Source organism: Alligator sinensis, unplaced genomic scaffold (assembly GCF_000455745.1).
Source record: "Alligator sinensis unplaced genomic scaffold, ASM45574v1 scaffold619_1, whole genome shotgun sequence".
NCBI lineage: Eukaryota > Metazoa > Chordata > Crocodylia > Alligatoridae > Alligator > Alligator sinensis.
This window is the reverse complement of record NW_005842134.1, coordinates 540335-556022: the sequence shown is the minus strand read 5'-3', so window position 1 is coordinate 556022 and position 15688 is coordinate 540335. Positions and strand designations below refer to the sequence as shown.

Here is a 15688-nt window from a genome sequence, read left to right as displayed (position 1 = left end):
GGGGGGAGGGAGGCAGGGAGCGGGCTTGGCCCCGACCCAAATTAGCAGGGGGAGGGGGGTCCCAGCCTGAAGCGGCGGTGGGGCGGCGGGAACCGGCCCTGGCCCGAGGTGGGGGAGGGATGCAGGCCTCTGTCCCCGTCCCCCCCCCCCACCCGCCTTCATTCTTGACAGACAGTTCGCTAGTTCTATTATACAAGCCTAAGTTTGTCTCTGCCTGTCTGTCTGGCCGTAACGTTTTATTCGCACTCTGATTGGCTGACGGAAATAGCCAATCAGAGTGCTCCAAGGGTGGGGCGCTCAGCCGTGATTCCAACGCTGCACCTAGGACCAGGCAGAGGGTGGGGGAGCCCCCCCCCCCACTCCCTGCAAGACGCAGAACAGCAGGGGCATGGAGGTGGTGACACTCCATCCCTGCCCCCCCATAAATACAATGCAATATAGGGATTAAGGGGGGGGGGGGAGAGAGAGAGAGAGATAGTGTGTGTGTCTGTGTGTGTGATTTAGCCAGTCTACAAAGGTACTTCTCTAGCTGCCTTCTGAGTCCAGCCAGGGGCCATCACCAGCAGAGGCAGCGTACCCAGGTCTGTTAGCACAGAGACCTGAAGGGACCCAGGGTTTCTCCATTCTCCTGCTCCTGCCAGGCAGGGAGGAGAGTCCCAGTCAGCAGGGGAGAAAGTTCTCGGACAAAGGTGGTAGGTGTGGCCTTGCATAAAGAGGAATTGCTTCCTTTATCAAACAAGCTTTGTAGTGGCAGAGTCCTGCTCACCGAAAACACAGGCAAAGCATTTCTAAGATAGGCTGTGATGGAGCGAGATGATGCATGGGAAAACTTATGCATGTCTGATTCAGTTAGTCTATAAGGTGCATTGCTACCCTGCCTTCTTTGTAAAGTAATTCACAGCAAGCCTACAGAGCCTGGGAGAATATCAGGTTTCCACAGGACACATGTCAGCCTAGGTCTACCAAGAAGGAACTGGCTTCAGCTTGATAAAGACTGAAAAAAAAATTTTGGAAGATATGACATTTTTTTTCTCCCCTGGGACTCTGATAAGCTTTCCCACCTGTTTGTATTTTAGTGCCCTCCCACCCATGAAAGCCTTCCTGGTGTATTCCAATGTCCATGTACTATGGTCCACCCGTGCCATCTTAGGTGGAGGAGAAATTTTAATTGGAAGTAAATTAGACTAGCTGACTTTGAGACAAAGCATAGGTATCATTCACTCTTTCTGAAGTACTGTAATCTGAAGTGCTTTCTAATCATACAATCTTTAAATAGAAGTATGGCCCAGAAATTTTACACTTGTTTCCTTCACGAGCCTTTCATGAAGGAAACATGCATAGGATTATCTTTTAGCCCTCGTGGATACTCAGTTTTGGAGGTAGTTTTCTTGGCCATAGAAATAAAGCTTCCCTAGTCTCTAGGGAACTTTAATTGCACCACAAAAATCTTTCACAGAAAGTTAGTAAAAACTGCCCAGGTGTAAAGGTGAGGATCTGCCATGCTCTCAAGCTCCTGTCAGAGTGTGGGGAAACTTCTGAGTTCTGCTGACTTTCCCAATCTAGCTTCAGAGTTAGACAGGCATTCAGTCTGTAAAAAAAATTAATGCACTGCTGTCTTTAGAAAAAAATGATTCATATGAGACTTTTCCAACTAAACAGGTCTAACTGGAAGTGTTTGTACATCCTACGCTCAGACCTTGGCAAGGTTACAAGCTCTGCCGTACCCAAAACCTACCTGGCTTCTTCAGACTTGTATGCTCAGACTTGGGTGGTGGCTGATGTGCAAATGGTCACTTCTCTCAACGTGCCACATATTCTTCTTATTTAGATTCTTCCATATCTTCCATCTTGGCGTGCAATAATATCCAAGCACCTATGTACCCAGAGGTTGCTCCAACTGAACACCAATTACGAGCAGTTCCAAAAGAGTTGAAACATTGCTGTAGACTGAAGTGGACTAGCCCTTGCTTTTCCTTCAGTTTTCTGCCCTCCCTCCCCTCTTCATAAGAGTAAAGAAACGATAGTTTGAGAGCACTTATGTTGGTTTTGTCCTGTGGGAGAACCCAACATACACTGGATGATGTTCTCTGGGCTAGTTAAGACAGTTCTAGGTCTAGATCAAATCACCTGCCTGGTGCAACTCAATTATACATAGGTGAAATTAGTCCAGAACTCCCTCTGGAACCCTGGGATTCTGTCTAAGCTTACACAATGCTTTGTAAAAGTTAGAATTAAAAAAAAAATCCACAATGATCATATGGAGTTTAGCATAAGCACATAAAAATATCTTGAATTTTTCCCCTCTCAAACTCTTTGTTGTAAGGCATTTCATTCACTGTTATTCATTCCTTAGTTCTTGTGCAGAGGAATTAGAATGATGGAGGGGGGTTGAGAAGAAGCTTGAAATAGAACCACACCTTTTCTAAGTAACTTTGCTTCCGCATCTGTTTTTGGTGAGTCACACTTACATTCTCTGGTTTATCTGCATAGTGCAGCACCGCCTCAAGCAGTTTTCAGGCAGGTGTTCACTTTCTACCAAGTATGTCTCCTTTATCTTTGTTTGGCAACTTTTGCTTTAGAGTCCAGAGCTTTGAAGTTCACACTAGATAAACCACCACTTATTTGGGTCAGGGATGTATTTGGGAGCCGTGTTGGTCTGAGACAAAAAGAAATGCAAAACTCTAGAACTCTTGGTTCAGAGATGATACCTTTTATTAGACCAACTAAGGAATCGCAAAAAAAAATTATGTTTTTGGTTGACATCAACTAATGCATTTCCATTGAGCACAATATATACCAATACTGTGCTAGTTAGCAGCTATTACTGAATCAGTAAATGATCTGGGAGTCATCCTTCAAAAAGTAACTATCCTTCCCAGGTAGAAAGTTGTATTAGGTATTTTTGTTACTATGGCACCTTTAATTCCAGGTGTTAATGTTTTGGTTTTTTTTAAATTAGAGGATAGACATTTTAAAATTGCATTTTATTTTTGAAAACACTAGAAAGCCAGTTAATTCTAAAGCACAGTTTAAATGATAAAATACCAAGAGTAAAAGGTTATGGAAATGTACAATTAAGATCACACACAATTCTGTACCCTAGTTCATCACTTTAGCACAAAGCACATCAGATGGCTAAAACAGATCCATACTTCTAAAACCCTGCACACCATGGTGTGGCCCCAATCTTTTCATTATTGCTAACAGCTTTAAGAAGTCTTAAGTTTGGGGCTGGTCAGGGTAGATTTATCCTCTTTGTAAATAATGAAGCCATCTCAAATTCATGCTGACAAAGACAGCAGTAGGAAAAACAGAGAGTGGAAGGAGCCTTGCTGGCCAAGAGCCCAGGAGCACACTGTTCACCAGAGCTAGGCAACTCTTTTCACTGAAAACTGCATATTTGGGTCAACTGAACAACTTGCAGATTTGCATTAAAATTATCATAATGTTTCAGCCAAAAAAAAAGGAAACAATTCAAGGGAGTAATTTTTTTTTCAAAAATGTTGACCAAAACTGATTCATTTCCAAATTATGTTTAATTTAATGTTAAATTTCCATTAATTCCATTAATTTAAAATAAAACCCAAAGCCAAATTTTAAAAATGTTTTATATGGAACAAAAGCATATTTTTTACATTTGGAGGGGTGGAGTTTGCTTTTCACCTTGACATGTAAACCAGAATAATTTGTTTTTGATATGGCTCATAAACCAGAAACCCAGTTATTCATAAATCCTTATTCAGCTGCCTCTCATCTCTTTGAAATACATTCATGTCAAAGCTTGTTCTCTGCCTTTATAAAAAAGGCAGGTGACATTTGGCTGAAGACTTGTGGGAATGGGAATCACTAACTTTGGGATAGAAGGTTCAAGGATGTAGCCAGCCATTTAGGTAAGGATTTGGTGGTGTGAAGAGGGTAGAGAAGATTAATTTTAGGAGCTGAAATTTAAAGAGTTATGGGGAATAGAGTAAGTCAAAATAAATTCACAAGGTTCGTTGTCAGGATTCCTCTTCCCTCACAGTATTCTCAACTGGTGCAATACCACAACTGAACAATGCTGAATCCCATTCTTCCATCATTTGTCTCTCTTTTTTTTTTTAGATGATAAGACTCTCAGGTAAAAGGGACTGTTTCTTCTTGCCCTGCTGTAGGGATGCAGTTGCCACAGCAACAAACACTGTTATATATCCTGTGTGTAGTAATGATATTATCCTGTATGTCCTCGCCCCCTTTGGCATGGGTCTCCACTGATGACTTGCACTGATTTTATAGTACAGATTCTGACTCTGGCCACACAGTGGAGCTGTTGCTTTGCTTTACCATAGTGTAGTGTCAAATAACTTAAAACACATTTGTTCCAATTTTGCTCCTTTTTGTACTCATCTTAAGGGGACAATATTGAAGTTGACTAAACATGTGGACCATGAGGATTGAGAAGCCACAGTAAGAGTGAATTTGGTGAGCACTTATGGGGACCTCCTGAATATATTGCCAGGCATTGATTTATATGCAATTGTTTCTCACATTCCCAAGTGAAAAATTAATAATGCATCAATGCTGATAGAGTAGTTTTTCTAGTAATGTTACAGTGGGACTAGGGTTTTCAAGGAACCCTTTAAAACTGTTCATGAAAACTAGTGAATGCAAGTTCCTATTTACACACACAAGCCCAGATCCTATTACATATATTAGGTATACAACTGAACCTAAATGCCTAACTGTGGTCCTATCCCACCTGGCTCAGATCTCTGCAAAAATATTGATGTGCCTGTTTTTTTAACACTCCATCATATTAGCCTTAAAATTAAGTCACAAAAAGCAGTGAGCAGGAGGAAGACACATCTATCTTGTCATGAATAGTTTTCCAAGGTGGAATAGGATCATACTTAGGGGCTGAATAGGTGGAATAAAATCGGGTTCATAGTAGATAATTGGGCTTTCAGTTAGCTGATGGGAAACTACAGGAACTTTTTACCTTGCATGATTTAACTTTGATTTTACATTGCCCATTTAAAAATAGTGTTCTACTTAAACCAAGGGTGTTAAACTCATCCAACCCTGTAAGCTAGAGGAGCATTCCTGGGCCAGTCTGTGGGCTGAACAGAGACAGAGACTCCTGTGGAGTAGCCACAGTGTCAGATCCAGCCTGTCTGCCGCAAACAGCATGCTCCAGCCCCCCAGGCCAGCACAAGGCGCACACTGCCCGCGGCATGCAAACTGAATCCAGCGTTGCAGGCAGCACAGGAGTGTGGTCCAGGGCACAGCCCCACATGCCACATGCAGCACGCACTGGGTCAGGGGCTTGCTGTGCCCACATCCCCTGAGGCTGGCATGAGGCGCATGCTGCCCATGGAGTGCAGGGTGGACCCAGCACTGCACATGACAGATGTCCAGGGTGCGGGCTGCATGCACTACCCCAGACCAACCCCCCGCGCAGCTTGCAGCACATGAGGCATGGGGTCCAGCCCACATGCAGCATGCAGGGCTGGCACATGAACCTGCAGGGCAGATCATATGGCTCTGTGGGCTGGATTTGGCCTGCAGGCTGTATGTTTGATGCCCCTGACATAAACCATAAGAAAACTGTTTGGGACGTGGATTGCATGTTAACCAGGAATATTTCAAAAGGAATAATCCACACACATTTTCAGTGCATGCAATGCAAATCCATGGAAACAGCAATTTGTAACTGACCTACATTAGCTGTAATATAGTAAAAAGCTTAGGTCACACACCCTACACTTCTAGTTGAGGGCACTGTTACAACTCAGCCTTGGTTTATGAATATGATACAAATTCATGTCCTGCCAATTGCTACTTCCTTATATCAGTGGGGCTGTGGCAACACAGGTTTTGCAGTAACTGTCCTAATTTGGGTGCTTCCGTTGGTTTGTGGCAATGCTATTTAAATTGCCATTAAACCAGATTGCAGGTTTCCCCCTGATTTTTTTTTTAAAGAAAAAAAGTCCTTTGATCAACATGGACTAAAATAATTCAGGCTACAAATCTCAAAATTATTTCAGGAATGAACATTTTGCAGGACCCCTTTGCTGCATCTGCTTCACATGTTAGCTCCAAAGAGCTTAATCTGCACTTCATGCCTATTTACATCCCAGACCTTTTCAACTCTGGCCTCTCTTCATACCCTGCAGTGACTAGGTCACCCAAGCCATTAAAATCTCTGAAAGAAATGTGTATACAGGCTGTGGCAGGTTCTTTAATTTATTCTTTTCCACATCAGAACACATTATGCAGAGAAGACCCCAAAAGGAGATGCAAACTCTGCATGCCTTCATCTAAAAGCTTCCCCAAAACCAAATGATTACACTCCCAACTCGTGCCTTACAAATAAGTTTTAAAAAGACCCAAATAGTATATTATTTCTAGAGCACCAGGGATGTGAAAATATATCAAAATAAAAGCAAAGATGTCCCTCTTAACCAATGTAAGCCATGCTCTAAAAGGCAGGACATGCTACTTCCCTGTGTTAAAAAAGAAGGGAAATGCATGAGAGACAGACTAGGACTGATGAGCTATAGCCCATTTTGTTCCATATTTCCCCAACCTCTTGATGAGCATCCACTTCCACATCTTCATGTCCACCTTTCATTAATTTTGTCTACTTGCTGCCAAGCTTGTGTTTCGATGTCTTGTGGATCCACTAACTCCCTTTCCTACCCTCCTGCCCCTCCCACTCTGGTCCAGTCAATCTAATAGTAGTTCAATGATATGATGTGGCCAGTCACTTCCTCTGCTTGCCTTAGTAATAGGCATCCTCATAAATGTCTGTGCGCAGGCAGTAAAGGATGGCTGCACCCAGCATGAAGATGGCAGATCCCCAGCCCAGGCCATACCCCCAGTTGAACTCATGGTAGCTCCTCAGCATGCTGCTGTCGATGAATTTGATTGGATAGAGAATCAAAGCGCAGACCTGCAGGACCACTAGGCCAAGGAGGAAATGGGGTGGGGGAAGAGTCATCTGGTTAAAATCTAAAATTAAAAAGCTGTTGTTGAATTGATTGGTCTAGTACACATCCTTCCACCCAGCCTGTTTTTGAGCAAAGTATCATAGCCTACTTTCCTTCAACCATGCCTGGCCATGTGGGCTGCACCAATGTTGTGATCTTCCTCATCACAGTGCCCTGTCAAGCTGTTAGGATGCCAGTATCATAGTTTCCTCAAAAATCAACAGACATTCCTACCAGCTCTGATACATTTGTGGCCTGCTGATGCCATCTAGGACATGTTCTCTGTGCTGGAACTCCCTGCCAGCGCTTTTCAGTGGACTCTGCACTCAAGCTCTCTTCACTACTTCAGAAAAGCCCCAAATACTTAATCTTCAAAAATTAGAAGAATCTGTTTGTTGGTAATCTTGATATCTCCTCTCCCCTTCCCCTTTCAGACCACCCAGACAAGTACGCTAGAGCCACGTTTACAAATCAGTGCTATTTAAAAGCCTAGTGCAGACATGTATTGTGTTTGATTTATATAAAGCCAGAGGCTAACTGAGGATGTTTTTGGTTTAGCAAAAACTGTCAGAAATTTGGTTGTGCAAAACTAGAACAAGTGGTGGCTGAGATCCTTATCCTAGCTGGTTTTAAAGCCAGTTAGTGGCCTAAAAGTGCTCAAGCAAAACCCATTGGAGGGTTTTAATGAGGTAAAAGAGGTCAGATTTTTAATTTAAGGTAGAGTTTATAAAAGGATTTAATAGTTTCCTTTCTTCTTCTCTGTGATGTTCACTCATTCCAAGGATGGAACTAAGACTGACCAGTTTTGTATTAGTTCATAATTATTTTCTAGTCACTTCTGTTCACTGGCATGATGTTGGTTTTGGGTTTACAAGCAAATTCCTCAGGGAATTTGTATTCCAAACAGTTTCCACTGAAAGTGTTATAGTGTTTTTTTATTCATTCATGTAACACGGAAGTTGGAACCTAAACTAAACTATCACAAAAAGGAATTGATTATGCTCTGAAACCTTATCAAACTTTTGTCAAAAGTAAACAAGAATCACCATCTAAAAACATGGCCTTCTAATATTTTCTAGCGATATTCCAATACATTATATATTAAGGTAGCTTTATCGTGGCTCAGAGATTGGTAGGTGAGATTGTAAATGATAGAAAGTGAAGCTGTTCACTGCCTCCTCGGGGAATATGTTAATGCCAGCTGTTAATAGCGGGATACATTCTGGACAGTCTACCACCAAGGATCTTATGGGCAAGGGGAGTATGAGGGCTGCACCTCATGTCTATATATAAAATGGTTACTTCTGTTGGTCTTCAATGCAGAGATACAGCCCTGACAGACTACAGGTCTCAAGATACTAGGGATTTATATAAAAGTGCTCCATGCACGTTTTACAGAGCTATAATTTAAAGCACTTTTTTATAGCACTATAAAGTTACAGCACTCTTAAATATGACAAAAGTACAATGTTTGGTGGAGGGGCCTCTGAGCCTCCCTGCATTTTCCAGGCTAGGAGGCAGGGGGTGCCCTGCAGTTTCCTGGGGCTTCCCTACTGGTCAGAAATGTGACTAGTGTACAGAAGTTCTTTAAAGCACTGTAGGTTGCTAAAGTACTGTAAAATACAGCACTTCAAATTTAATACCTCATTTAACAAGGGTTAATTTAAAGCGCTATACCCATTTTTAAAGTGTAAAGCTATTCACTTCTGTTAAGTCACAGCAATATAGTACTTCAAATGGTGAAAAAGCAACTTCTGTACACACCCTAAGGTTTCCATCCTGAGCCCCTAGGCCATACTTCTGTATAAAAGATCATTAGGGTTTAAGTCACATTGCACAACTCCATGGATCCTATAAAACTATAGATTCCATTTTGGAATTTTCTGGGGCCAATAAATCTGACTTATGATTTTAGTGCAGTTGCACAAAACACAACCCAGGAGAGTTTATCCCATAAAATAAGAAAAGTATGAATATGTAGTCTATTTACAGAGCAGTAACTTACCTGCAGCAAAGAGGAGAACAGCGACAATTCTGTAATATCGCCTATAGGTCCCCAGGCAGAAGGAGATTAGGGAGACAAGAAATGACAACAAGGTAATGGTAGCTGCTGTTAGGATTAGCACCAGAGTAGCTACTTGCCAGTCTAGAAGGGGAAAGAACACAATTGGGAAGAAAAATACTCATCAATGACAAAACATATTATTGTACCATCAAGGAGCGAGAGTAGACATTCAAATATTGGCACCCATGGCCTGGATTTTCCTCTGATCTTCAGTAAAGCTAATGCCAAACCATTTATAGTACTTCATATCTTCAAAATGCTGCATCAGCATCACACATTATACTGCAAAGTGTTAACGTTTTCTTTTCTAAAAAAAGAAAATCCTTCGTGGTAAGGGCAAAAAAACTTATGGAAGGAATCCTTAGCTTGACACAGCTTGGAAGTTTGGACTAGAAAATCAAGTACCAAGTTATCATATTCTTTGCTGGATGGCTGCAGAAACAGTCTTGTGAGGAAAGCTAAAGAAAGTCCATCCTTATTTGTGACTAAGATAAGTTATGAGAAATACTTAGAAAATAATACAAGGATGAAAGGAAACAGTCATCTTAAGATGCCCCTTAACGCCTTGTATCTTGGATTCATTTTCCAAAGGAGTTTGAGTTTTCCGAAGGATTGAGTTTTATAGCCCAATTTGAGAACTTGCTTGTTTTTGGGAGAACCCTCAGAAACCTGAAAGATTCACACAGCAATTTTGTTTTCTGCTGAGAAGGCCATGGATACAATTTATAACCAGACAGTTCTAACTTCTAATTACTGTACTTCAGTGGCAAAGTCCTTTTTCACCAGCAGTGAGTTTGACCTTCATGTCTGTTTCATCTTAAGCACTTGGTCCCATGTGATTCAAGTTGTACTTTGTGTAGATTTACTAAGAGATAACACATTTAAAATCCTTGAGACTAAGCTCATCTATTTTTTCCCTATAAAGAAACAATTAGAATAACTTTAAAAATCTTACCTTTAAATAAGTCAAACTAGTGAATGTACCATTCCTAAAAATCACTTCAGAAAGAAAATATAACTTTTTTCAAGGTCAGCCACTAATATCTCTGTAGTTCCACAATGTCTTGCCTGATGGAATCTAGGGAGTTTGCCTTCCTTTTACAATGCTATTAGATCAGGTTCCAGACACCCCACAGCAATTTGTTACATTTAGAAGAGATGTGTATTGAACCTTCCCAGCCCTTCTGTTCACCACAGTGCTGTCTCTGCTGCCAACATCTGCTGCAGAGAACGAACTATGAAAGGGCCCGAAACACTCTTGCTGGAAAATTATTGACTTTGCTTTGTTATTTGGGATTTGTTGTTATTTCAGGTGGTGTCAGAGCCAAATGGCCAGATGACAGCACAAAAGGACTTTGGGATGCTGTACTTATCTTTGGTTTGCTTCCCTGTTGGAGAGAAGAGGAATCTAAGCTATGTTCTTATATCACAGGGCCAATCTTCAAACACATTGGCACCATTCAGTCATTGTACAACTGAGTGGAGTGCAGCAGTTTATATTGGGAGCTTATATTGCCCTAGATTTAGGTACACAATTCTGCCTAACACCAGCAAGAATTTTGCACCGATGCAGTCGTACATTCCAGATCTTACTGTTTGTATTCGAGCCAGAGGATGACTGGAAGAGACTTCTCTCATAAGATAGACTATGGGGGTGCATTTACACATGTAACTGATGCACCTGAATTTTCTGTGCAGAAAATTCAGGCTCATGAAAGTGCTCCCAGGCGCACAGCTACACCTGAGCCCATGTCAGGAGCAGATTGAGCCAGACAGGAGCAGCCCAGTCCAGGGCTGCTCCTCCCCTGCAGCACCCAGGAAGAGCTCCAGGCTAACCCTGATGCCAGCCAGGGCTGGTAGGGGCACAGGGATTAGTCCTGAGCCCTGGGAGAGGGGAGCCAGGAGCTGTCCCAGAGTTGCAAGCCCAGCTGGGACAGCTTTCTCCCTTGCCCTGCAGAGATCTGCAATTAGCCAGGCAGCAGTGTGGCCCCCTGCTACCTGGGCTGTCCTGGGTAGTACAGCACATTAGATAATGTGTCCGTTTTCTAGTACCTGTATCTACAGGTACTAGAAAATGATGCTTTAGACTAATATACTGCTCAGTAATTGCTGCACATGTGCAGATGGTGATGCTTTACTGCTCATTAAATTAGACTAATGCTCAGTAAAGCTAAGTGCTGCTTCTGTTGGGAGGGTAAGTGCTGCTCCTGTTGTTGTCATCACCACCACCAAGGCCATTGCCACTCAGGCCCCCCAACATCATGGCAGCTACTGCTGCCATGTGAGATCCCTGTGTCATGACTGCAGTGGGCACCCTACACATTGGCTACTGCCGCCACCATGCAGATTCCCCAGAAGCTCTCATTCTGGCACACCCTCTGAATCAGCTCCTTTGACTGGTGCCCCATTCAGCCTCCCATTATTATGCCATGGGCCCTAACTGTTGGGCTAGAAGGTGAGAGGGCCCTCCTTTTCCTCCACTTCATATCTGACAGGGCCTATGCCCTGTTTTGTCACAGGGGAACAGAATCCTAAACTGTGCTTAAGTACCAAAAAGTACAGTTAAAAAGCTGTGTACATGCCATTTAGGCATGTAAAGTAAAATAGGATTTAGCCCATTAAGTCCTCTTGGGCTTATGTTTTGTTTCCTACATAAGCTTAGGAAATAGATAGCACTGTTTTCCTTCATGTCGTGATTTTTCCATTTTAAAGGAAAATGTTGATATCTTCCATGTTGTATAGTGTTCTGGCTTAGCCTGTTTTTTCCCCAGATCTAGAGGTGAACATTCTGTGCCCAAAAGCTTGCCTAACATTTCTCCCAACTATATAGTTAGTACAATAAAACATATCATGGAAGAAATCTTGTTTCTCACTTATTCCCTGGACCATCTTGTCTACAACAACACTGCTAAATAAATGTCTGCATTTGTAGCTCAGCATGACTCAACTGGTCAAATTTTTAATGAGGTTGTTCAATTGGATAGCATATAATTCCTCCTATGGTGACACTGGTGAGTAATGTTGTTATTCACTGTTAAAAAGGATGTTGCCACCTACTTCGGAGGGGGCTGCATTTCTACAGTGGACATGAATATAGCTAATGATCAGTTCCTAAATTTCTGGATGTTTTGAGAAGTTTAGGATGAAAAAATACTATAGTTTGTAGCATAATTATATATTGTGTGGCACTTCTATTGTCCTAGCATGTCTACACACTGCTGTATGGCAACATTGCTATAGAGCTGTGCTTTAGTACTTCCTTCTGGAAGTACTAACGCATGGCACGGTATGGTACGGGTGGTTACTGTGCTTTGTGCACAGTGCACACTTCAATTTCACTGCTATGTCACTTTAGTGGTCCACTATAACCGGGGGGTGTGCTGCTATGACGACGTAGAGCTGGTGATTATGTGTAGACCTATGTGATTGCTATGTCGCCGTACAGTGAGGTAGCACATCGCTACACCACCATAAGTAGACACGTCCTCAAGGACATGCAATTTAAATAGACTAGTATTATCTCCAGTCTCCAGATTGGGATGTTAGGCACTGAGATTCAGGGACTTGTCAAAGGTCACAGGAAGCCTGTGGCAGAGCTAGAGTCAGGGCAGGCCTTGAGCTCCAAGACCAAAAACGATTGGATCTTGGTGGTCTCTCCCCTCCAAAAGCAGTCAGTCATGCTCTCAAACTTGCTAGTTCTCTCTCCTCAGGCAGGCAACACCCAGGCTGTTCCCACAAAAAGCCCAGCTCTTCTCTTGCTGTCAACACTGTCTGATGTCTACATGAGACATTTATAAAATTCAGAAGTATGTTGTACTTGCATGTATTTTATACATTTGCTCCTCCAATGGTGGTATTCAAGAATCAGGCCAAAAGAAAGCGATTAAATGAAGTGATTATCTGCTTCATTCAGGGCCTCGGATCTAGTTGTCTCCAAGATAAACCTTTTAACTGTAGTTCTTCATGTCTATATCACCACAAGATGTTACTTTGTAACATGCGGCTGCAACATCACAGTGATGATGTCATTCTATCCCTCAGCAAGAACTGATATATTTGCCGTCTTGTTTCTCTGCTGGGAACAAGGAACTGGAACCCCAAAGCGAGACAGACTCAAGTCTAGGGATGGGAACAGCCTTTCAAAACTATTTTAGTACCAACACTGTGCCACTCTCCAAAAGACCCCTTGGCCAAAATTTAGGACTTGAGCAGAACTCAGGTAGACATTCAAACCATGCCACCTTCCTGCCAGTCATATTAAACTCTTCACCTAGAACTGTGTGAACAGGGATAGAAAACAACTTACTTCTCCAGGATCCTGAAGTTACTTTACTGTCATGAGGACACAAGACATACTATGACAAGCACTGAATTAAAACCAGGGTGTTGCAACATGGCCTTTTGAATCTTGCCTCTAGTTTTATGGGACATTACAGGAGTCAAAGCATAATGCTGTGTGGGTTTACCCAGCTTTCTGCACTTAATATTGTTGAGAAGAGAAACTAAAGAACGTCTTGAAACTGAGAGGAAAATACAGCTTCCTGTTCTGTTTCCCCTTCCCCCTACTTCCTCCTTCCCTCATTTTCCTCCCGATTTTACAGATGATTGCACAATATACATATACATGTAAAAGAACTCTTGTCAACTTGACCAAGTGTCAATACTGGTGGGGCAGAAAATGTGACACTCATAGGCCAGCCTGTACTACCAATCACCAGTATGTCAGGGTGACAACTTCTATTTCAAGACCCTTGCAAGGCTAATTCATTACTGCTCCACTTCTTGTGTCACATACACCAGTGTAGGTGGCATGAAATTACCATTTGGATTATGAAACATTAGGTGATCAGCATGGTAGTTTCACGCCCTCTTTGCATGGAGTTTAAGGTGAAGGGCTGTGGTGAATTGAACACTGTCTTTTATAAGACAGGGAAATGCTCCCAAGAGGAAGAAAAGGCAGACTGGTATAAAAAAGTGCCCAAGGAGAGATGCAGGGGGGTTAAATCCTGTGCTGGGAGTTCATTCTAATCTAAGCTGCAGCATGTGTGAAAACACAAACAAGTGAAGCATCTGGAAATGTCAGGCTTTTCACTCGCCCTTTGTCATCACAACAAAGGACCTTCCCTGAGCTCCTATTAATTAGCAGTTAATAGCATGACTATGTCCTAAACTCCCTCAGACCCATGCTGGCATAAAACAGATGGAGCAGCAGTCCCAGAGGGTGATGGGGTGGGGGTGTGGTTTCCTTATGTTACTTCAGGAAACACTAGTCTGTTTTCTGGGAACTTTGGTGCACAGCAGGGAGAGGCTGAAGAGCCTACTACTGCATCATTTACATAAACCAGACTCCTCACAGCTCGGTACAGGCCTATTTGGCCCTTTGCCGGCTGCCTGCAGCAGATTGTTTCTGTTGTGAGGAGCCTGCTGTTTACGTGCCCCAAAGCAGCTCATAGCACCTCCCTGACTTTTTACAAACATGAGGACAAAGTTGCTTCCTTATGTCTCAAGTCTGGGGGTTTGTGGCATGAACAGTCTGCAAGGGACCCTGCTCTCAACATAAGACATTACACTGAGCTTCAGATAATCCAAGTTCAGTCCCTGAGGAGTATAGCAATTTTTTCTGGTACAGTTTGAGTGTGATTTGGATGACCCTTTTATATCACTAAAAGCCCTCAGATAGATATAGTTACACAGGCCGAGCAGTCCATAGGCTGGTACATATTCCTTTATTCAGGAAACTAATATAAATTTGAACTATGCCAGAAAAGCAGTACATACTCTATCTACACTAAGAAGGAGTGCCAGTGTAGTTATCCTGGCAAGCTTTTTCTCTTATAGAATGAAGCGTAATGGCTCTATTGGTGCCCACTCAAGACTGAGGAGCTGTGCATGAGTTTGTGATGTGCAGTGATGACGTCTGTGCCAGCATTAGGCATTTCAGTCATTAGGCATTTTCATCATGAAGCATGAAGCAGTGGCTTATGCACTAAATCCACAGTACTCTGCGCTTTAGTCAGAATAATTCCAGGTAGGAGTGTGGCAGATTCAGAAGAACTGGGAATGGTTTAATGCTGATGCAGGCAATTTTGAGTCTCACAGTTTAGCAGAAGCTCAGGTGCCTGACTGTCTTACCCTAGACAGAAATGACACCATTTCTATTTTTAAATCTCTCCCAGGGTCCTTTTGCTTCTCTAATAAGGTCTCTCAGTTCTACAGAGATTAAGGCTAAGCAGAAAGCCATTAGACAGCATTAGTTGTAAACTACAAATTGGCTTTTTCACATACAACTCTGCTCGCTCTCCTTGGAGGAGCTTGTACACGTGACGCTATTACCACGTATGCATGATGAAAATGTCACTTTGTGTGGCTTAATGGCATCACGCTGTACATCAGCAAGTGTTTTGGGGGTTTTAAATGAGTTTGCATCATTGCAAACTAAACTACATCCCTCTCAATGTAGTTTAGGTTGCAATGTTGCAAATTGCAACAATGCAGATGTCAGCTCACCCCCCAGCCATGCGAGAGGTGGGCAGGCTACATAGAAAAAAAGAATTGGGCCTCTTGCTACTTTTACCTTCAGCAGGCTCCTGGGGCCAACAAGGAGCCTGGGGCTGCCTGGGAACAGACTGGCTTGCCCGTGGAGCAGTGCAGGAAT

General features: G+C 42.7%; 1 protein-coding gene across 1 annotated transcript in view; it reads right to left on the bottom strand.

The window, feature by feature from the left end:
• Positions 1-2965: 2965 nt before the first annotated feature.
• The window catches only part of LOC102372642 (transmembrane protein 47-like), a 24331-nt gene continuing 11608 nt past the window's right edge, over positions 2966-15688 (bottom strand). The window contains exons 2-3 of the mRNA XM_006025157.3: positions 8974-9114; positions 2966-6942 (exon numbers count right to left, since the gene is read on the bottom strand). Of these exons, the coding sequence (XP_006025219.1) occupies positions 6761-6942; positions 8974-9114 (323 nt within the window). The 3' untranslated portion in view covers positions 2966-6760. The remainder of the gene's footprint in view (positions 6943-8973; positions 9115-15688) is intronic.